The following is a 24,002-nucleotide window of genomic DNA, read 5'->3' on the forward strand; positions in this document are numbered from 1 at the left end:
TGTGTGTGTGTGTGAGAGAGAGAGAGAGAGAGAGAGAGAGAGATACTACCATCTGCACCTATCTTAAAAAGCATTTTGAGAATTAAAATTTAATGCTATAAGAAAAAGAAGGCAACATTATTATCAGCTAACTGGTGAAATCAAACTACCACCCAAAGTTATTTTTAAAATGCTTGTCATTTATGCTGTGAGAACTGTATTTTGTGTACAGACCTCTGATAACTCCTAAATAGGAACTTTATATGATAGCTTATGAAAATAAGACTGCACGTTTGTGAGGCTATATTATATGGTATTACCTTACTTGATTGTTGCAGCTATGGTATTTAGAGCAAAAATGATTATCATGTCCACTTCATATATATAAAAAGCCCCACAACTCAGAGGTATTAAGTGCCTTAGTCTAAGAAGGTGGAGGAGCAAGGAGAGGACCTGATACTTCTGACTTTTAATGCAACGTCCTTTCCAAAAAAATGTTGCTGCACCTTGCCAGCTTACAGAAAGGAAATGAGGCTTTTAAAGTACTATATAAAACAGGATTGTCTAAAAATACTGCTTGCTTTCTTGAATATCTGAAAGAACTTCAATAAGTCTTAATCATAAGAACAAAATGAAAGCATTTTAAATGCCCAGATATTGTTTTATAAACTCACTGCCTCTTAAACAGTGTCATTCCGCAGCAAGCTGCCATTTTCTTTCCCTAGCAACTGCAGTTCACAGATTGTATCTCCAAAGGGTGTTCATTGTTGCCCCTTCTCTCTTTTAGCAACAGATCAACTCCTAGCAACCATGATCGGATACAGCGTCTACGGCAAGAATTTCAGCAAGCGAAGCAGGATGAAGATGTAGAAGATCGGCGACGTACCTATAGCTTTGAACAACCCTGGGTGAGTATTTGGTTCTGCAGCATAGCGAGGAGTCTGACAACTTGCCCACAGTAAGAGCCACTAAGCTCTGACCTTCGTCCTTTTTGAAACAAGACAAGATGGAGCCAAATTCCTTTGACCTTTAACATATTGACCTTTTCCTCATTTCCATCTGGGTTTCATCATTGCTAATTTCATTTTATATCTTGTTGCACCATCTGTCCATTGCATAATCAGTTTCATTTGCCTTATGACAAGACATAGCAAAAGGATTCTTGCTCTCAACGATGCACTTTTTTTTTAACTTTAGTAAATATTTTTCTATATACATTTTTCTCAGAATCAGAGCCAGAATAAATTAGTTGAACATATGTCTATAGTGTCTACTATACACGAAGTATAATATTTAGCAATTCTTGGTTCTTTATTCTCCCTCATCCCCTTTGTGTGTTCATTGAATCCCTCTTGTTTATCTGCCCATGTCCCTGTTCTAGTGTATCCTGCTCACAGCCATCACAGTGATTTTTCTAAAGCAATATTTGGAATGGCTTCAAGGCCCACGAGAGAGAGGCGCTAATCCCCCTAAGTCCAGTCCCAGACCTGTGCTCAGTTCTTACCTTTTCCCTTGGAGATGATGACACTTCTGGGAATGGGAGGCATTGGGGGAGATTTTGGCGGCGGGGTGGGGGGGGTTCAAGATGACAGGAATTTTGAAGAATCTCTTTGGAAACTTGAGAAAGAGTCAGTTAGAGATGAACATACAACTGCTTGAGGTAGGAAGTTCTATCTGAGAGTATTTAGTAAGTCTAGTCAACATGGGACTGTGACCATAGCCAGCAATGCTTAAAGGACTGGGAATAGAAAAATAATTTTTTGATTAATTTGGTGGTGGGGATTGGCAAGACAGACATGACAGAAAGTCAGGGAAGGCACACTGAAGGCATGGGGAAGATGCTGGTGGAGCATTGCCCAGGCTGGGTAGGGTGGTGAGTACAGGTCAAGGAAGCATTACCCCACTTGCCTGGGAGGACACCAGAAGGGATGGCGGTCTAGGGGTTAGAAAGCCTAGGGGGCCGTGGTCAAAACGGTATTCTTGTGGAGTCCAGGATCTTGGAGGTGGGACGGTTCTGGATGATTTGAGGTCAAAGGAATGCCATCCATGTGAGTTCTGAAGTAGACAAGAGCTTAAGGTCCAAAAAGTTAATGAGTTCAGTTCAAAGTGCTGGATTATAATTACACTAGATATTTGGGAAAGGGCATGTACCCAACTGACCCAGAACTGAGAGGTTGCTTATTTTGCAGGGAAGCAGAGATAAAGGTAGAAATGTAGTTGGAGACTTCAAAGCTAGATTGGAAGTTTGAAGAAAAATGGTATCAGGACAGAGTATAGGCCCACTGGCCAGGTAACATGGCTCTTCAGGCCTATATTCTTATGTTGTAAACCAAGAGAGTTAGACTAGATGGTTGAGTGTCAGTTATTAAATCCTTTGTTAAAATGAAAATTTAAGAGGAAGCTGAGTGCATAAGGCAAAGTAGATAACAAGCAAATCTTCTCCAAGTGTGGTCCACAGACCAGTACCTTGAACCATCACTTGGAAGCTTGTTATAATTGCACATTCTTGGGCCCTGCCTCAGACCTACTGGATCTGAACCTCTCTGGGTGGGACCCAGGAATCTAATATTTTAACAAGCCCTGGAGGGGTCATTCTGAAGCCTGTTCAACTTGGAGAAGCACTGCACTACAGCTTAAATCATCTCTGAGGTCCTTTTTTGTTCTAAAATCCAACATCCTCAATATACTCTGTACAAGGCCAGAAACCTATAAACATTTTGATCATGGGGTTTAGTGATCAAACTGGAGTCTGTGGAAGATAATTTTGAGAAAGAAGAAGGAAAAATGGGAGAAGCGGTGCTAGTTTGAAGGGCTTTACCTCAGTTCAAGTGAGGAAGGTGGAGCGAGCCTTAGAGAGGGCAATCGGCAATATGAGACCAACATCCAAGAGTAAAAAGTCCTTGTGAAATCAATCCTAGCCTAACCTTGGGAGATTATAAAACAAGTTCAGCAAATATAATATCTAAGAAAATCTCTAATTGTGTTTCTGCAACAATATTACTATTAATGGTATTGTTTTTCTAAAACATTTATTTTTTAGATGATCAAGTAAATTGAGTCATTCCCAGGTAGCAACATGACAAAATTATGTTAATTTATTTATATTGTTTGGCATAATTGACTCAGTCTCTTCCTACCAGGTTTCCTAAAGCAGGGTTCTTTTTTTTAATTAAGTTTTTAATTTTAATTCCTGTATTAGTCACACAGTGTTATGTTAGTTTCAGGTGTACAATATAGTGATTCAACACTTTCATGTAACACCAGGTTCTCATCACAACAGGTGCACTCCTTCATCCCCAGCACCTATTTCCCCCATCCCCCACCCACCTCCCCTCTGATAACCATTAGTTTGTTCTCTATAGTTAAGAGTCTGTTTCTTGGTTTGTCTCTCTCTCTTTTTTCCTTTGCTCATTTGTTTTGTTTCTTAAATTCCACATATGAGTGAAATCATATGATATTTATCTTTCTTTGACTTATTTCACTTAGCATTATACTCTCTAGCTCCATTCATGTCATTGCAAATGGCAAGATTTCATGCCTTTTTATGGCTGAGTAATATTCCATTGTGTGTGTCCCACCTCTTCTTTATCCATTCATCTATCAACAGAAAGTTTGGGCTGCTTCCATAATTTGGCTCTTGTAAACAATGCTGCAATAAACATTGGGGTGCATGTATCCCTTTGAATTAGTGTTTTTGTATTCTTTGGGTGAATATCCACTAATGTGATTACTGGATTGTAAGGTAGTTCTATTTTTAATTTTTTTGAGGAACCTCCATACTGTTTTCCACAGTGGCTATACCAGTTTGCATTCCCACCAACAGTGCAGGAGAGTTCCTTTTTCCCCACATCCTCACCACCACTTGTTTCTCGTATTGTTGATTTTAGCCATTCTGACAGGTGTGACATGATATGTCAGTGTAGTTTTGATTTGCATTTCTCTGACGATAAGTGATGCTGAGCATCTTTTCATGTGTCTGTTGGCCATCTGGATGTCTTCTTTGGAGAAATGGCTGTTCAGGTGTTCTGCCCATTTTTTAATTGGATTATTTGTTTTTGGGGTGTTGAGTTGTATCAGTTCTTTATATATTTTGGATACCAACCCTTTATCGGATATGTCATTTGCGACTATCTTCACCCATTTGGTAGTCTACCTTTTAGTTTTGTTGATTGTTTCCTTTGCTGTGCAAAAGCTTTTTATTTTGATAAGAGTTTTTATATCCCAATACTTTATTTTTGCTTTTATTTCACTTGCCTCAGGAGACAGAACTAGAAATATGTTGCTATGGCCGATGTCAGAGAAATTACTGCCTGTGTTCTCTTATAGGATTTTTATGGTTTCAGGTCTCACATTTATTTCGAGTTTATTTTTGTGTATGGTGAAAGAAAGTGGTCCAGTTTCTTTTTTTTTTTTAAGATTTTATTTATTTATTTGAGAGACAGAGAGAGTGAGCATGAGCAGGGGGAAGGGCAGAGGGACAGGGAAGAAGCAGACTCCCTGCTGAGCAGGGAGCCCGAGGCGGGACTCGATCCCAGGACCCTGAGATCATGACCTGAGGTGAAGGCAAACGCTTAACCGACTGAGCCACCCAGGCGTCCTTCCAGTTTCATTCTTCTGCATGTGGCTGTCTGGTTTAGCCAACACCATTTGTTGAAGAGACAATCTTTTTCCCACTAGGTACTCTTTCTTCTTCAATGAAGATTAACTGACCACGTAACAGTGAATTCATTTTCGGGTTTTCTATTCTGTTATTTGTGTGTCTGTTTTTGTGCCAGTGCCATACTGTCTTGATCTCTCCAGCTTTGTAATATAAGTTGATGTCTGGAATTTTGATACCTTCAGTTTTACTTTTGCTTTTTCAGCGTTGCTCTCTCTATTTGGGCTCTTTTATGGTTCCATACAAATTTTAGGATTGTTTGTTCTAGTTCTGTGAAAAAATGCTGTTGGTATTTTGATAGGGATTGCACTAAATGTGTAGATTGCTTTGGGTAGTATGGACATTTTAGCAATATTTGTTCTTCCAATCCATGAGCATGGAATGTCTTTCCATTTCTTTGTGTCTTCTTTAATTTCTTTCATCAACAGTTTATAGTTTGGAATACAGATCTTTCACCTCTTTGGTTAATTAAGCTTATTCCTGAATATTTCATTGTTTTTGGTGCAATTGTAAATGGGATTGTTCTCTTATTTTCTCTTTTTTGCTGCTTTTTTATTAGTGTATAGAAGTACAACAGATTTCTGTACATTGATTTTGTATCCTTTGACTTTTATTGAATTCATTTATCAGTTCTCATGGTTTTTTGGTGGAGTCTTTTGGGTTTTCTATATATATAGTGTCATGTCACCTGGAAATAGTGGAAGTTTTACTTCTTCCTTACCAACTGGGATGCCTTTTATTTCTTTGTTGTCTGATTGCGGTGGCTAGGACTTCCAGCACTATGCTGAATAAAAGTGGTGAGAGTGGACATCCCTGTCTTGTTCCTGACCTTAGGGGAAGAGCTCTCAGTTTTTCACCATTGAGGATGATGTTCTCTGTGGGTTTTTCATAGATGGCATTTATTATGTTGAGGTATGTTCCCTCTAGGCCTACTTTGTTGAGGGTTTTTATCGTGAATGGATGTTGTACTTTGTCAGATGCTTTTTTTCTGCATCTATCGAAATGATCATATGGTTTCTACCCTTTCTCTTACTGATATATCATGTCAATTGATTTGAAGCAGGATTCTTTTTTGAGGTGTGGTAAACATCCTTAGCGATGTATATTTCACAGAAAGGCTGAAAAAAGGAAAGAGTACAGTGGCCACCTAAAGGAAACAACCAACCCTATATGAAAATGGTTCTCAAACACAGAGTTCTAACCTTGGCAAGAGCCTGCATGAGTTTCTCAGTCCCCATACCACACTGTGAGGAGCAGCGGAATGCCGACTTCCTTCTCTCGGGAATGTGGATTTCAAACCACAAACCAGCATATTTGCAACATTACTGTTTAATTAATTATTTAATTGATCAAATGTATTGAGTGCTTATTACTATGTTCCAGTCAGTGTGTTTGGTGCTGGAGGACAAAGACGGGAAGGAGACTACCCTTACAGTCAAGCCGACCCAAAGGAAAAGAATATTTTGTACAGTTTATGATACAGGTGTGCATGGAGTATTAAGCACAGAGGAACCATGGCCAAATCAGCGTGGGTGGTTAGGAAAGGCTTGAAAGAAGACCTCAGTGTCCGCCTTGGCAGCCCGTGTACTGAAACTGGAACAATACAGAGATCAGCACAGCCCCTGCACAAGGATGTCATGAAAATGCAGGAAGTGTTCCACATTTAAAAAAAGAGAAAGAAAAGAAAGAACACCTCATTGAAGTTAAAATATATTTTAAATACGTAACTTTGAGAAAGAGAAAAACATAGATTTGGGAACTAAGATTGATTGGACTTTTTCTGGTTGGTGACATTGTATCCACGTGCCAAATGTCCAAGTTTGTTTGAGGCTGACTGAGCATTTCCTACTTCGTAGCTGTAAATGTTTCATTGGGAGATGTGGAGATGACTTGATATCCATTTTGGTTCCTTTATAAGGATTTTTTTTTCTTAATGGAGGTGGGGAATATGTTGGCATTCATTTCTATTTATCTACTTAATACAGTCATGTTAGGGAAAATCTTACACATCCAGAAACTCACCTGCTGAAGGTCGTAGGCCAAATTATTGTATATCAAAATGCTGTAGCAGCTTTAGACCGACCACTTGGCTTGTATTATCATTTCCTGTAATGAGTGAGCGGGGAATTATTTGGATGACAAGCTGATTACTGTAGGAATGGAATAATTTCCTAAATTGTGGGTCAGAAGTCAGACCTTTTCTTTTCTTTTCTTTTCTTTTTTAATTTCCAAACAATTGGGATCTTGCTGTGTACTCTCCTTTCTACTGATCATATAAATGAGCTTAAAGTGACTGTAATTCTCCTTAGTGTATTAATTTTCATGCTAGTTTTCATTGTTGCCTTAATAAGAGCTGCTCAGTTGTTCAAAATGTAGCTGGGTCTATGGTTTTTATTATGTGTTTTACAAAATGAGCTTTGAGTGTCTTAGAGTCTTTTTTTTTTTCTTTTCCTGTATGTACTCTGACCTTGAAAGGTCACTGTGTTTGGAAAGGATGAGAATGTGATCTCACCCATTGGAACAGTTTGTAATCATTTTAGTTTTAAGGAACCACAAACTCATCTTCAAACTGTGTGTCCATCTTAGTCCATAGTAGTTGAAATTGCCATGCTTGCTGGAAATGCCACACACAAAGTGCAACCAGATGTATCATATAGAAAAAGATCCAAGCCAATTACTTTACACACAGAGAGCGATGCTGCAGAAAATTCATCCAAGTAGCCCTTTTCAATTCATCCATTTTCAAAATGTTCTCCCTAAACTCTAGTAGTGTGGAATGCACCTGTTCCTGGGCTTTTGTTCAAAATAATGTTTGGGCCTGAGGGAGCTGCTTTGTGGCACAAAAGGTCTTTAGATGAGCAGAGGCCCAGAAAATTTCCTTAGCTCCATAATTAAAGTGAATTCTCTCCCTAGTTGGGTGAGAGAAGAAGAAGGAGAAAAAGCAACTTCTTCCCCCGTGTCGTGCCAGGTGCAACATAAATAAAGCAGCAAGTTGTTTTAAATCTTTCTTAAGATAATGGAACAATAGCTGAGGTTAGGGTTATTATCACAGAGCTCAGATATGGACAGGACTTAGTGTTGCTTTTAAAAGAATTAAATTGCAGGCTGCAGACATAAGTACAGTATGCTGTTAACTTTGCAGATACCTGAGTGTTGCCCACAAGGAGACTTGCTGGCTGAGGCGGTTGATAGATGGGATAATGGAGCCTTTAATAGCTATATTGCTAAATCCTTTCCATCCTGGGTTGGTAGTGACTGAAAGTAGGTTAGTCCTTCAGATGGAAAATTGATCCTCTGCGATGTGAATACCCTCTTCTCCCCCAAGCTTTCTTCCTAGCTGTCTTTAAACAACAACAGCAACAAAAATCTGTCCTTTTCTCCATTTTTCTGTCTTGGACTTTTTAATGGCTCCTCTTCCCTTTTTAATTAGCAAGCCAGTCTGCAGTACACAGCCACCCCGCACCCCGAGAATGCCTTCCCTGTACCTGGGGAATTTGAGCAAACAATGCTTTTGTTTTTTGTTTTCATCTTTCTTAAGACTTCAAGGGTATCTGCTGTGATTATAATGGGGTCCCATGCCTTGACTCGACAAATGCCTTCTCGGTTGACAGCCTTGCAGTTCACATTGGGTGGAAAACACCTCCCTTGGAAGTCAACCTGGAGAAAGTCATTCCCTGCAGCAAAGGGGGGCCCTTTACTCATGGCCAAAGCCTCGTGCTGCTGCAAAGTAGACCCCTTTCTTGTAGCCCCAGGACCCGTCCCCCCAGCCAAGGGCTCCACAACCACTGGGCCATGCCACCCACAGAGGCATCAGGTAGTAGAAATGAGTGAAGCTGCTTTGGGTCATCATCAGCACCTGACAGTAGAGAACCGGCTTGTTTTGTAGAGCCAGCCTCTATTTTCAACCTACCTGCTGTTTAAGGATGGGGGGGGAAATAGGAGATAGAGACAAACGGTGTGTAAAAAATCGAACATGTATTTATAAAAACTTTATGAGGGAAACTGGTATGCTCTGCAGATTTTTCAAGCATTACTCACATCATTAGTAGCAATTAAGTTTTCAACATTCAGAACCCACAAGAGTTCAATCAATAGTTGTGAAAGTATCTTGGGTGATCGGGTAGAGGGGGAGGGCTGTGAAGTCAGGATCAATAGATAAAAGTTAACTTTGTCTTGATTAAAAGTTTCCAGTGGGTCTGCTACAGAAAATAATTACCAAGATTAGCAGTTGCCCCATGCACTCGTATATTAAGCTCTAGAAGTCTTACAATATTGCCTAGTTCTAACTGGCACTGAAACGTTGTATGGTGTGTATTTATTTTTCTTTCTTTAGTCTATTAACTGTTAACAGTTTTGGTTTTGTGTTTTTATTTTTTGTATTGTTTAGTTTTACTTTGGAAGAAGAAGAATGATTTTGTTAAACTGAGAAAAATGCTTAATGACTTAATGTAATAAAAACTGTATAGAAGATATTTTTAATATTTTGTTTTACACTAGTAAATGATAGCCAAATTGTGTAGCTTTTCCAAACTTTATATAGTTGTTGGTACAGTCTAAATAGTATCTCTCTATAATCACGATAAAGACCAGTACTTTGCAACTCACTTCCGAAAGTAACATCGTTTTCACTGTGGTTTTAAACATGAGCCCTGAAGAGATTCACACATCCTGGCCCTCCAGTGTACTGTGTAATAGATAACCACGTATTTATTTCTGTTTACAATCTCTACATTATTATGGCCTTGGCAACCTTGGCTATTTTTTTACTTGGAAGGTCATTGCTTGTCACAAATTTCCTCACAAACAAGGCCAGGTTATTTGTAATTTGCACTCTTAAAAACAGGGCTATTGCCTTATTGTCTGGCGAATCTCCAGAATTATTAGGACTATAATTTACTGGTGTGTTTCCCTGTATACATGTTACTTTGTTGTTGTGGTTGTTGATACTATTTTATTTGAAAACCTGCCTTCTCTCTGGGGTTACATAATTTGTAACCTTTCTTCATTTCCTCATTTTTGTGATTTTGGACTCCAGATACATTATTCTATATCTGCCAGAGAGATGGAAACCACAGTATTTAAAAGTCAGGATTGTCCATTCTAATACTGTTCCTGCAATTTACATTTTTATGCAATTGTCGTTGAAATCATGAATCAGGTTATTTTTGATTCGGGCCATGTACGAAACTTGCCGGGATGAACTTACCTAGTTTTTGCTCTGGGCTGCTCATGTATACAATCTTCCTGGAAATCTGAGGCTCATTAACGTTTCATCTTAAAGACAAGGGTGATTCTTTTTAAGAACCTACCCGTTTGCATGCTTTGAAAAGAGAAATGGAATAAATATTCATGGTAAGGCTAAGGTTTATATTTCATCGTAGCGGGCAGACGAGTATGACATCTATCAGTTTGCTGATACCAAACTCATTCACTCACGTTGAGTTTTCCGATCCCGTGTGATGATAATTTTATTATTGGAGTTCATCAAGATCCAACTAGATGCTCGCCACCGATAAGGTTTGAGATGAACAGTGTCAGAAACCAAACACTGGAGGAAACAAAGGCCCTTCAACAACTTCTTCTTCTTCTTTTCTTCTTCTTTTCTTCTTCTTCTTCTTCTTCTTCTTCTTCTTCTTCTTCTTCTTCTTTTCTTCTTCTTTTCTTCTTCTTTTCTTCTCCTTCTTCTTTTCTTCTTCTTCTTCTTCCTCTTTTTTCCTGTCAGAATCAGATTTTCAGGCCTCTGGGAGAAACAACTTAAAAATACACCTGAAATTTCTACAAGACCTTGCATTTTCTTTTCACATCTCCACAAGCAGTGTGTCACAGAACAGCATGAGCTTAAAAAGCTGGTTACTAAATCCTACTGCAGCATGCCAGATCTTTCAAGACTGCTTGACACATGTATATAGCTTATACTGAGTGAAAAGGAAAGGGAAACGTGGTTCTTTTTTGAGGGTGTAAAGGCAATTGTGTAGTATTTTCTTGCTTTGCTTTCCCTCTGTCCCGTGGCTTCTCTCAAGCTTCCCATGCCTCACCATGAACAATAGAACCGCTCAGTTCTCATTTTAGCCAGCCTCATCGAGTGTAATGGAAGAAAATGTCTGTCTTCTTTAATGGAGTAGATGAACAATTGCTTGATGCTTTGTTTGCATAAGCAGAACTCACTCAGCAAAGTGTTTTCCTTGCTGAAGGCACTGCTGATGTGTTATTTGAACGGTGTTGTGGAGCGGGTCTCAGAACACACATTTGTTCCAGTGAGTGTGGTTATAAACATCCACTAGTAGAGACTGGGGTATTGTAAAGCCTAATCTCTTCACACGTTATTTTTGTATCGGGATATTTTTAATATGCTCACTGACCATGCCCATATGCTTTGAAATTTTTGTCCCATATATTGCCTTATTATTGCTTACCAACAAATAAGATAACACTGGCCAGGCAGATAGAGAACAATAGATGATGCTTTCTGTTCACACAAAAGCCAACCACAGGAGCTACTCTTTAAGTTGCAAGCCCACGTGTTATCTTACAACTGTCTCCGAATGAATGCGAAGACTCTGTTATTTTAGGAAATTAGTATCGAGTCAAAGTCTGCCATTGGTTTTCAACTCTCAAAGAAAATCGATAGCTTGTTTTTAAGAGACATTTTTCACGCAGAATATGCCTATTGCACAATGTTGCGTAACACAAAAGGGAACAGAGGTCTGCAAGTGCCAAAATGGATTACTTAGTGAATGCTACTGATACTAAGATAAACCATTGTTGAGTGTTTTGTAAAGTTAGAGGCATCATTGTCTATTTTGAGCAGAGCTACTTTCATTTTAAAAGGGCAGATCTAGAAGGTAAGGTAAGCTAAAAACTGTCAGTGAGAAGCTGGAGCATCCACAGGGGCTTGATCCGCACAGCACACTATACACAGCCAATATCTGATTTTGCTGAGAGGCAGCAATCAGCAGATGACCTGCTGACCAGTGTATTTAGCCAGGAGTGAAAGTTTCTCCATAGAATATAATTAACCCAGGTTAAAAAAAATTCCATTTCCTAATAAGTAAGGCAGCATGTATTATCTCATAACCCATTCAAGTAGCTATTAGCTTTTGAGTTTGTTCTTTTGATGAGTGTTTCCGTTCCCATGTGGCCACCATCTGTGGGTTGGAGGAGACCTGTCCGTGGCTAGCAGTGTCTGGTTTCAACCAATCTCGGTTCAAAATTTAACTGTCATCCTTTAATAAAAGGGGAATCAGCTATATGGTAGTCTATTGCTAGACTAAAATATGTAACTGCTGAAAAAATTCACCAGCACAGCCAACTTTTAAGGACTTTCCCACTTTTGTGAATTATTGTAGCAAATCTTGATTGACTTACTTATTTTTGGCCTTGGCTTCTTCTGGTCTTCTGAGCAGCCTCGCTCCCCTATGTTTGCTGGAGAGACAAGGGATAAAAAGTGGTATCTAATGTTGGAATTTGCCAAACCTCATTAGGAAGACGAGAAAAGTTGACCTCTCAATTTCAGACCGTCCTCAAGCCATAATCAAAATTTAAGATGCTTGAGGAGTTGGGGCTCAGAAGAACGAGTGGAGAGATGCCTCTTTGTTCACACTAGAGCACATGGCGGTGGACTTTTGGAAAAAGTCGCAGCCTCTGTAATGTGCTTCGGAGTCGATCCTTAAGCATGGAAATTGGGTCAACCCGGCACGCGCTCTCCATGCTTCCTGTCTTGCTAACCGTTTCGCATTTCCGTCCTTCAGCCAAACTCCAGAGCGGCGGCGCAGAGCGGCCGGCACTCGGTGTCCGTGGAGGTACAGATGCAGCGCCAGCGGCAGGAGGAGCGCGAAGGTTTCCAGCAGGCGCAGCGCCAGTACAGCTCCCTGCCCCGGTACGGAGCCCCGGCTCAGAGCGCGGCCTCCCGCTCCTTTGGCAAACCCCTCCCTGCAACACCGCCCCGGCTTCTCCCGCTCACCCGTTCACCCACTGCAGCCCTTGGGGAAGCCGTCGCCGGCCGGGTGGGGGAGGCATTGCTCAGCCTGCGTGGCCCCCTTACCGTGTGGCAAGACGACTGGAAAGGGAGGCGCTGCAGGAGATGCCAGTACTTTTACCCCAGAGCTCCCCAGCCAAGAGCAAGATGATCGGATGCAGGAGTACTGGGCTGAGGGGGTCACACCTGGGATCCGGTATTCGCTCTGCTACTTCCCTGGGGGAGCCGTGGACCAGACGGTTTCTTCCTCTGAAAAATGGAAAGCTAACTCTTACTTTGCCTGGCTGCTGGGCTAACTAGCCTGTCGGGTACTGTGTAGATGTAGGGCTCTGTGAAAGGGTGGGGGTGAATGCCCCATGGTCTCGGCTCAGGTGGGATCTCTCTTACTCTCCTGCCATCCTTGCTTTTGCTGGGTGCTGGTCCTCAGAGCCCCAGGGATGCCCACCTCATTAGCTGACAAGCTGGAAGGGTCTATCAGCTGGGCTCCCCCCGTGGATTCTCTGCCCGAGGCCTGGAGAGTGCTCAGGTTACTGAGTCCTAATACACTGCAATGATAGCCATTTTTCCATCTAAGTATTTCCTCCATGCACAGTAAAGAATAACAGTATTTAAAAACATTCATCTTCCCAAACTTCCCACGAGGCACTCCTATAATCACAATTATTACAGGCATTTGTTCTATTTCAAAACCAGGTGACAAAAACATTTTGCGTGCGAAAGAAAATACACTTACCGTGTTTGTATCAGGTGGATCGCTTGGAAAGCGAGCAGAGCAGTGTGGGGGGCGGCAAGTGCTTATCGCTGTCAGCCTGACTGACCGACATAAAAGTAGTCTTGATTTGCTTCTAATTTTTATTAATGAGGAGTCCCCTTTAAATGTTAAATAATCACTATAATAACCATGAGGGACTTGGCTTCATTGCTGTAGATCAGACAAGGGAATGAGGATATGAATGAAAATCTGTACCAGGCTGAGTACCGTTATTACAGTCATTGTAATCGTAGTATTACTAGTATTGTAGTATTGTTCATTCAGTTGTTCTTTTTTAATCTATAAAGCTGTATCTCCTTAGAAAACGAAATTATTTTTTCTTTTAAATGGGAGAATTGCTTTTTATTTTAAATGGGAGAATATTTATTTAGCCCACTCTAGGCAAGAGTCTCATTGAAATTTGAGTCTGGACAGGGCCTTGGAAATCATGTTGTCCTACAAGGAAGCAGCTCAGTGAAATTAGGTACCTTCCCCCCAAGGTCTCACAGCCAGTACGTAATTCTGCCAACATTCAAACCCAAACCTGCCCATGCCCTAAACCCTAATTTCATAAGGCTCATTGCTACCAAAGGTTTTGGTTCCCAAGTCTGGAATTCTAACGGGTGTAGGTGTAAAGGTTCTCTCTGTGCTCTACTGCCCTTAGCATTTGGAAGAAGGCCACTGTATGAATCAGCTCAATGCATCAAATGCGAAACAGTTCAAGGATTCTACATAAAGGTTCTTCTGTGTCAAAGCCCTACCCGCCTGCCTGTGTGGCTTGCTTTCCATCAGAAAGATGAGTGCGACCCTGTGGATCAGTTGGCCTGCCTGGTGGTGGTCAGTAGCACATTGCGGTCCCTGGGAATGCCATTGCCTGTGCAGGGGCTGTGATCTGATTTTACTGGCAAGTTGTTTGGCTTCATAAATGTTGTGTTCAAGAGTATAGGAGATGAAGGAGAAGTATCAGAAAGCGTAATGTAAGGGGTGGGGTGAGTTGGGAAATGCACGGGGCTGAGGAAAGGAAGTGGGAGAGATGGTGGCCGAGCGCCTGGAAGGACACACGGTGGAAGAAGAGCCCATCGGGTCCCCGTCCTGGGCAAGAGGACAAAGACGGATGGGGTGCTTCTTCCGACTTTCTCCTGGTCGTGCTCCCAGGTAGCCCACTATTCCAGACTGAGCCTCTGCTCACCTCCTGGACCTCTGAGCTGCCTTCCTTGCTGTCCCTCTCCCTTCTGAAGCACCTGGCAGAAGGATCTGATTCACGGAGAGGCCTGCTGCCGGTACCCCTGCTGGCAGTTAACAAAAGCCCCCTCTGTGTTCACCAAAGCCCCCTTATGACCAGGCATTGTATTCTGTGTCAGTATGAGAAAAGCAGAAATTCCAAAAAGAACAAGTTGCAGTTTCAGGCAAGAGGGCTGGTGGGCCTCTTACAGCCTGTTCTCTTCTGTCAGAGAAGTTTCTCAATGGGAGTGGCTACTGTGAGGAAGATTCAGGAATGTAGAACCTTGCCCACAGCTTGGATCCCTGGAGGGTGGCGCCACTTGACAAAGGCTGTGTGCAGAGATCTGGAGGAAGGTGAAGAAACCAAACAGGAGCTCAGAGGGAGACTGTAACAACCTCCATGGGCTTGAGTCAAACCCACATTTCTGACATGTGAGATTCCTCAAAGACGCTTGACCTCTGCCTTTCAGATGTTGACAATTAGCAGAGTTTCATCTAAACAAGTTGGTGTGGGATTTGATACCAAAAAGACTTCACACACAGCAGAAGTTCTCTTGCAAAGTGGAGCATAAAATAAAACAAATGGTCATTCTTTGTATCAGTAGCACTAGGTAAGGTGGTTTGAATTAGAGGGATGTATACAAGCTGGAGTGGTTTGTAAATTCTAACTGTAATTAACAAAACTCTAGACAGACTTCAAGTTACATTTTGAAATGTCAGTAAGAAACTAGGCAGGTAGTAATAAGACCTGAGTGGACTCACACTTAATTCACAATCAGACGAGGATTTCTTTTTTAATTTTTTTATTCCTAAATTAGTTCTTTTGTTTCCTTTTTTACTTTCTTTTTTAAATCCTTTTAACATTTCTAGATTAGTTTCTTAGGGTTCAAAAGGCAACTCTAAAACTGAGTAGAGGTATGTTCAGTTATAGTCACGGATAGAAAGACTTATTTAAGCTCCTTTATTAAATATGTATATTTTTCTTTTCCTGCTGTCCCTCCATTTCCTCGTCATCTTTCCTTCTCCCGTGGCTTCACATCTGTTGGTGACTGACTTCCCTGCTCCGCACACCTCGCTTCCCTTCTGTCTTCCACACCCGGACACGGTGTCCCCACCAGGCCCATTCGTTATGTCTCTAAGCTGCTTGTCAACATGTCCGCCTTGGTCTTTATACCGTTCATCTTTCTATGTCCTCCTCACCGCCGTGTCACCTCAGTGACTAAATGGCTTTCCTAAGGCATTGGGTCTCTGGTGTAAGCCCTCTAGAGGATGATGGTCTTCAGGCCATATTGAAAGTGGTTGTAATCATTAAGTGTTCGTTATTGCCAAAGCCGGGCATTTGCTTTTTGAGTGGATTCAGAAAACTCTAGTGGGCTCATTCTAGGACCAAACAAGCCTGTGTGTTGGTTGTAAAGGAATTCATTGAAAGGAGATTGATATTTTGTTGCTGTTGTTGTTAATTTGTGGCTTTTGACTAAGCAGTCATGGGACAGTCGAAAGCTTTCTGAGGAAGTGGGGGTGCCTTCACTTAGTGAAGCTTCCTCAGTTATTTGTTGCCTCTTCCTGCTTCCTGACCTCGGCCCAATTCTTCTGACAAAGGACAGAAAGCTAGTATTTTTGCTTATTTTTTTCCCATTGGTCACAAAGATGCCCCCCAAAACCCGGAGGCTCATCTTTGAGGGTAAAGTGACTTGGCCTTCAGACTACACTTCCAACACCCATTAGTCAGCCATTCACTGTGTGCCACACTTTTGTAAGCATTTGACACGTCCTCTTTCCTTGATTTCTCCCCATATCCTATGAGGTTAGGTATCTTGCCTGTTTCACAGATGAGACAGTTTGGGCCCAAACAGCATAATCCTCCTAGGGTCACACAGTTGGTGAGTGGAAGACAGGATTGGAATCTGTCTACTTGGTCCTGAGCCTAGTGTAGAAAACTCTCATTGTCTGCTGTTTTCTCGAGTTTCTCTATGAGCTTCTCATTTCTCGTCCTCTCTTTAATCAAGGGCTCATTGATACCACTGGTTTCCTTACCAAGTTACCAAGGAAGCGTGTGTGTGCGTGTGCATGTATCCATGTGTATGTATTTTCCCCACATATCTTACTTCATACCTCAGGCAGGTCTGCTTTCTTCCCTCTGGCCTGCCTAATGTGAAGAATACTTTAGCTACAAGAAATTCCTTCTCTCACATCATCATCATTTCTATCCCTAACAGACCTTTAGTGACTTCTCAATATATTTAAATAAAAAAGACTCTCTTCCTGAAATGATTCAGAATTCAACTTCTGGTGCGTGAGTGCCATAGAGCGAAGCCTCGGGCTTTATAGAGTCAGGGGTTGGGGGATGGACAGGGTTAGTGGATCTCAGTAGGCTAAGGATGAAAAAGAGTTGACATTTCTGCAGCCCACTTCTGGTTATCTTTAAATTGATAACTAACCCATGAAGGAATTCCACTTTTGTTGCTGGAACATCGGTAACAAGTTCGTTGTTTTAATTAAACTTTCATGATTAATGTCAAATCCCTGGTTTCGTGCTGGCCCTTTCCATCATTCATGTCCCTGGGCAGATTAATTTATGACTTTTTAAGTGAAGATAATCAGTGCTTTAGGCAAATAAACTATTCCATCAAATCTAAGAATTCTTGCCTGGGCTGATGGTACAAATGGTCCGATTCCCATTAAAAGAGAGCCAGATAGAGATACTGGGGACTGCTCAATTAATCATAGTCATATCCAGAGATGATGCTGGACATTAGTTCATTCTCCTTATTGAAAACATCCCCAGCTGCATTTTAGGCCATGTGGAAAATGGGCAGATTTCATCCCGAACCATATTGATGGCACTTCTGAATGTTCAAAAATGCAAATTGCTCCATCCCCGTGGGAGCCCCATGGCTGCCTAGACCTTATTTTCCCTGCACACGAGTCTTCCTGAACATTCCGTCATGTCGTGTGTGTGGATGTGAAAGGCTGAGCAGTACATACTGTCGCCAAATGATTTTCTTATTGATAAATGGAGCAATATATTTTGTTTTATTACTCAATTCTCTCTTCCTCTCTTCCATTTTTAAGGCGAAAAATTAGGACATGTCTTCCTTTCTGGCACAAAATTGTCTTACTTTATCATAGCCAATCTTATTGTAAATTCATAAAAACATCTAGAGACTTGATAGTAAATTAAAGATGTTTCAAAACAATAATGTTTCCTGAAAATGATGTGCAACTTTATTGCAGAAGTGATAAGACTTTGAAATTTCTGTATGACTCTGATCTATTTCCCTATCCTGGGGTGACAGAAAGCAAGTGAAGTAGGTGATCCCAGCCTTCGGTGAGGGTACGGTGTATAGGAAAATAGTGCTTACTCTCCAGCCTTCCAGGTTTTACCAGTGTGATGGGCATGTTTTCTGAAGAGTGTCGGTTGCTGACATACACATCTCAAAAGCCGGGGCTTTAAGGGACTGCCTGTTGCGTGTTTAATCATATAGGGCATCTAGACTTAAATCTTTCATAACTGAACCCATACTGTAATCCATTATAGTCACTTTGTATTAGCTCGAGTCTCGGGCATTATGGAGGCAGCTGTGTAAAATATTTGTTTTGCTTGTTTAGGATTGAATTGTAACGTTCTAAAACAAGCAATTATGGCTGGGGCGGAAGCTGCCAGATCTCTAATACTCCCGTACAGTGTCTTGCCAACATGTCTAAATGGGAGGAGATACGGTTACCCTAAGCAGAACAAGCAGTGCCTACCCAGACACAGTCAGAGGACCCTTCTGCTGGATGCCACCGAATCCCATAGCTCTCTCTCCCGTCTCGCCATTGTTTGTCGAGGACAGTCCTGTTTTAATCCTCCGGGGCCCCGGGTCACTGTGGCTGATGCACAGTTGCAGCACGGCAACTCAACATTGGTTGAGAGATTCAAATGCATATTCCACTTCCCCCACCTCTCACTCCCCACCCCACCCCCAGCCCTCTCCCTCCTTTCTTCCTGTCTCTCTCTCCCCTTCTCCCAACCCTCATACACTAACCTTTGGGATTTGCTTTCTAGGCAAAGCAGGAAAAACGCCAGCTCTGTGTCCCAGGATTCCTGGGAGCAGAACTACCCTCCTGGGGAAGGTTTCCAGAGTGCCAAGGAGAACCCCAGGTACTCCAGCTACCAAGGCTCCAGGAACGGCTACCTGGGCGGGCACGGCTTCAACGCCAGGGTGATGCTGGAGACCCAGGAGCTCCTTCGCCAGGAGCAGAGGAGGAAAGAGCAGCAGATGAAGAAGCAGCCCCCTCCTCCGGAGGGGCTCAACAACTATGACTCATACAAGAAAGTCCAGGACCCCAGTTACACCCCTCCCAAGGGGCCCTTCCGGCAGGATGTGCCCCCCTCCCCTTCTCAGGTCGCCAGGCTGAACAGACTCCAGACTCCTGAGAAAGGGAAGCCCTTCTATTCCTGAGCAGGAGAAGAGTGGAGGCTTCATGTCATGCAATAAAGGACATTTTCTTACGAAGACTTGTATCTTGGGAGTTTTTTTAAAACCTCGATGGTACTATGGAATAATATTTCTGTTGTTGGTATCAGTGCCTTTAAGCAGTATGGGCAAAGAAATGGAAGGCCTTAATGTCTTTGCCACTATGTCTCAAGTGTCTGTTTCATGGAAGGATTTGCCGCCATCCGACAATCATCTGTTCAAGGCATTCATGTGCTCTGCATCTCTCTGAAGTTCCAGGACCGTGGGCCCCCACCCCCCACTGTGAGCTGTCCGTGGCTTTGTGTTACAGCCCCCGACAATCTGTGGTGACAAATTACCTTGAAGTTGAGGGTGATACTGATCCCTCTTTCCCCCCTTTCAGTTTTCTGTAATGTGAGGCAACGTCCCAAACTCTGGTGGATCCAAGTGGGTGACAGACACCAGAAATTGGGGCCTTATGGTACTTCACAGCACAGTCATTGATAGTATTTTGTAATCAGCATGGTTTTCCCTGTTCTCTCTCAGCTCCTCACCACAGGAAAGTTCCTTCATCCTCTGAAAGAAGCTAAGCCATATCCAACACTGTCTGGTTACCATGGGGGTCCTTTTGCAACTGCCTTATAACTCGACATTACCAAGAAAGCGATCATTCTAGTCTGTGTTTATAAATACACTTGTTCAGTCATGTTCCTGACACATGTGTTGAGTCAGCGCGGCTCTGTGTGGGGGGCGTAGGGGAGGGAGTGACTCCTGGTTGGGGAACGATGGAGCCTGCCCACCGGCCCTGTGTGTATCGTGATGTGGGAGGTGGGAGCTAAGAAAAGAATTCTCCCAGGATGAGCTTCTGGCCCACAACATCCCAGTAATTATTTTAATTAGTTTTCGTTTGACAGGTTGGCAGGAAGGGCATAGAGTGGGACAAAGATAAATCAGACAGTCGTTTTGGGATTCTCAAAACTCATCTGCTCTCTACAGTTTTTAAAGTCAGTTGGAAATGACATTTGTCTAGTGCACCCACATGCTGTATCTCTGCCTGGTGATGCCATCCAAGCTCCTAAGTAATTCTGCCCGGAAACAAGACAAATAGGGAAAAGCTGTTCTCTCACACAGCGAACATTCTGGTGTCCCCAGACAGTGGTAACAAAAGCTTGCACTCGTGTCAATATTGTAAGGTGTGTGTGGGTCACGAGGACCTCGGATGCTCCCGTGTTTTCGGCAGTCGGTCTGAACATCGCGTGTAAACCATGGCTGGGTTGCTAAAGTGCCTGCACATCCTGGTGTGAGAAAAGCTTGAGATGAAAGCTCAGCATACCGTGTATTAACAAAAAAGAAAAGAAAACAAACAAAAAAAAAGACATGTACTGATATGCCTATATATATATATATATATATATTTTTTTTTTTTTTACTGGCACATTGTATTTTTGTGTCCACTTGTTTTTAGAAAATATGTCAAGTGTCCACATGTACCTACTGTCTCTCGCATTTCTGTGTAACGGTTCTATGTGCTCCCAATGTGTGGCAATACTCAACGGTGTTACCAATGTCAGCACGGTGACCTTGGATGACAGTGGCTCTTTCTCCCAGCCTTCCCTGAGCTGTGAGAAACAGCTTTCCCTGTACATATGAGACTTTTAATAAAAGGCATATTTCTTCCTGTTCTTTGTGGTGTCTGTAGTATTCCTGTGGAAACTCCTCGCTGGGTGGTTTTTGTTTTTGTTTTTAAGTGTATTAGCAGATGTGATTTTTTTTTCATATTTAGAAAAAGTTGAAAGTTTCCTTCTATCTGTCTGTGTGCAGACGTGGAGGTGGGTGATTGACTGCTTACTTGAACACCTGAGGAGAGAGGGGGAAGGAAAGAAAGAGGGACCTTCTTAATGAGTTTACTGGAAGACCCAGGCTGCCAAAAGGAGCCCAGGGAGTTCAGAATTGAAGGAGCCAATACTCTAGAGCTACATAAGAGAAAAATTATACAGAGAGCCACATCATATTCCCATTATCGTCCTTTGCTCCCTCTGGATCACTTCAGCGAGCCAAGCGTTTTGAGGGAGTCCTAGCCTTGCATACTGTGAGCCCGGAGAAAGGTCCAGATTCTTCTCCACTTCCAAAACCAACCGGTTCTTATTTCCCAAATTACAAAATAAGGCTTTGCTATTTCTTTTAGATTCATTAACATGTGTTTGGTGTTCTGAAGGCATAAAGGGCACTACATCCCTAGGTATGTCTCGTGCACAAATACCCACGTGGCCCCCACCGAGAGGGCAAGCTTTGCACAGACCTGTGGAAAATGCCCTCCGTGTGGAGTGCCTGCATCAGCTGGTTGTCATAGTAGCCTTCAGCCTGTCACTAAATCCTATTCTGTCACCTCAGGATTAGTAACGAGAGGTGTATAGCAAGCCAAGAAAATAACACGGCTTGGGTTCTTACATGCATGCAAGGTGTGGGAAAGTAGCGAAGAGAAGATGGACAGATCTGTTAATTTTCTTACTGACCAGGAGGCCTTTGCAAATGCCAAAACTCGCAGGTTGTTTGTCTCAACTGACAGTGAGAGGTGGAACAAGAGAGGTAATACTGAATGTTGTGGGGACCCAAATCACAAATAAAACTGACAATTTGAGCCACACTGGTAGAAGTAGGACTCGAAATGAGTCAGCACAGAAGTGGGAATATGCTCTACCAGCAGTCTTGTCTACATGACTGCCCTCTGGCTCCAGAGCGCTTTCCAAGGACTCTCTGGGATCGCAGGCAAAGTGTATCCATAGCAAGAGCCAGGCCGGCTGTGGTCAGCAGGCACACTGGACTCTGCTCCCTCCGGGAGGAGCCCCAATCCATGCGAGGGGGCAGGCGACCCCACCATGGCCCACACTCAGGTGAGGATAGAAGTGGAGCGAGTCAGCTGTCCCTTAGAAAAGATGGTCCCACAGTCACATTATCACCACTCTCGGTCCCTCAAGACTCTAGAAAGTCTTACAAATATAAATTATCAAATAATATCATATCAGGTATCTGTATCATATGTAAGTTAAACACCACCACCATCTCTTCTCCCTGTGGCTGGTTAGACCAGAGATAGCTCGGATGTCAAAGCATCCCACAGTTGACAGGGCTGTCCCCCTGATAGGAAGGAAAGTGGGACCTTGGCTTCTCACTTCTCCTGCCAAAGAAGTCAAATATATCAAATCAGAGACCGTAAACCAAATGAATTTTCTGTTTCTTTGTGTGGGGGCAATTGATTTAACTGCAACCCCGTGTTGAGGAAGGGCAGCAAATAAGTAAACAGACCACTTTGCCAGCAGCGAGCTTCGAGATCATGTGCCCACGTGAGACTGAAAACAAGGCCAGTGGTAAGAGACCAGGCTCCTCTGTCCACATCATTGCTCGCGATTTGCCCAAATACGGCCACCGTCTTCCAGACTGCTCCCCTTTCTCCAATAGTTTTTCTCAGAAAGTACATGTTTCCATGTATATCGTAGAACAGGCATACGTAGCATGTGCAAAAGGCACATGTAATTCTATATTTGTCTCTATTAGTCTGGTTAGTTTAATGTGTTTCTTATTTCATCCTGTGAGTCCTTGACACACACACAGGCCTTGCCCTAGTTGAAATCAACCCAAGATGAAGCAGAGAGTACTTTGTTTCTGGTTTCGGTTGCTCGTCATGGAAGAGTAAGTCAGTAAGGTCCAATGAACTACCTCTGAGTATATCCTATCCTGGAGGGCTTCCTTGGGTAACACAGTGTGCCAGGAATTTCAATGTCTATGTAACTCAATTCTTTCTTCTTCTTCTTCTTTTCCTTCTTCTTTTGTCTTTTTTTTTTTTTTTAAACAAAGATTATTCCACCGATGACATGTCAGGTAAGGAGACAATCTTCCTTTCTTACTTCAGAGACAGGATATCATCTTTAATAAGGCAGCTAATAAGAACGTTCACAGGTCAGAAGTGCGAGTGATGGGTGATTTAATGGGAAACCCCCTTCAGCTCTGAGTAATGACAAGATCACAGAGCTGGCTGAGCTAAATTGACTTTTTTTTTAAATGTATGGAGGATGAGGGTTGTAATTCCGAGCATAAGGTTTTCTTTTTCTTTTTTTTTTTAACAAGAAACCGATATTTTACATTAGATCTCATGGGGAAGAGGGAAGAGTGTCCTTGCACTCTGCATAGAAGGGACTTATTTCCCATTAGATGGGTTCTTTTCTCCAAAATTCACCATCTTCCCAGCCAGCACTCGTCTCCCCTGATCTTCCTCTTCCTCCAGCTTCCACATCCGATGCAGCCAAGAACAAAATATATGGGTATCCTTTGTCCATACTTGTTGTTTCTTTGGGTTAAACCCCACAGTACAGAATTTCATTTTTAAAGAATTCCATTATGAGTCCTTTAAGATCAAGCATCCTTTGCTAAAGACAGGTTGTTTTCTTTTTTCCTTTCTGAATTCAGATTTAAGTGATCGGTTTTTGTTTTCTGACTTTGAATTTTTTAAAGCAAATCCTATGCGCACTAGCCCATCACTGCCCAGATAGGTCTGTTCCATACTGGACGCAGGAGAGAAGTGCAAGAAATAAGGGTGAAGCTCTTCCACAGTGAGTCTGAACAATTACTCATCTTTCATCCTCAGTGCTTATTTGCTCACAGGATCAATTAAATGTGTGAAAAACACGTTTTTCTGAATTGCTCAACTAACTGCTGAGTCACCTCACACTGTTGTTGGCTTAGAAACGCCATTTGGAGTTTGTTCCCAGACAGTGCGGATGTCTCACAATGATCCGATGCTCTTCCCCAGGGTGTCATCAGCCTCAGCGGATCAACGGTGGGAAGGGGGTACTGGTGACAGGAGCCCTTCTCCTGCCTCCAAAGGCAAGTTTGCCACTTGCTAGAAGGCTCCTCCTGAAGCTGAAGTTTGGCTTCCACGAGGGATTTTATGATGAAAATATTTTAAGTACAACTTTGAAGATTTTG

The 24,002-nt window shown here is 42.4% G+C and overlaps 1 protein-coding gene and 1 non-coding gene across 9 annotated transcripts in view; both read left to right on the top strand.

Annotated features, from left to right (window-relative positions):
• Positions 1-19,168, top strand: part of PARD3 (par-3 family cell polarity regulator) — a 644,288-nt gene extending 625,120 nt beyond the window's left edge. For all 8 annotated transcript variants that reach the window (XM_073885517.1, XM_073885521.1, XM_073885518.1 and 5 more), the window contains 3 exons: positions 767-887; positions 12,385-12,512; positions 18,632-19,168. In XM_073885517.1, the coding sequence (XP_073741618.1) occupies positions 767-887; positions 12,385-12,512; positions 18,632-19,028 (646 nt within the window). In that variant the 3' untranslated portion in view covers positions 19,029-19,168. The remainder of the gene's footprint in view (positions 1-766; positions 888-12,384; positions 12,513-18,631) is intronic.
• Positions 6,200-6,303, top strand: LOC112834427 (U6 spliceosomal RNA). Its single transcript, XR_003210903.1, has one exon. It is a non-coding gene; the product is annotated as a U6 spliceosomal RNA (small nuclear RNA).
• Positions 19,169-24,002: the final 4,834 nt, after the last annotated feature.

This window comes from Callorhinus ursinus, unplaced genomic scaffold, assembly GCF_003265705.2.
Source record: "Callorhinus ursinus isolate GAN/ISIS: 27379988/994484 unplaced genomic scaffold, GSC_fseal_2.0 scaffold62, whole genome shotgun sequence".
NCBI classification, from domain to species: domain Eukaryota; kingdom Metazoa; phylum Chordata; class Mammalia; order Carnivora; family Otariidae; genus Callorhinus; species Callorhinus ursinus.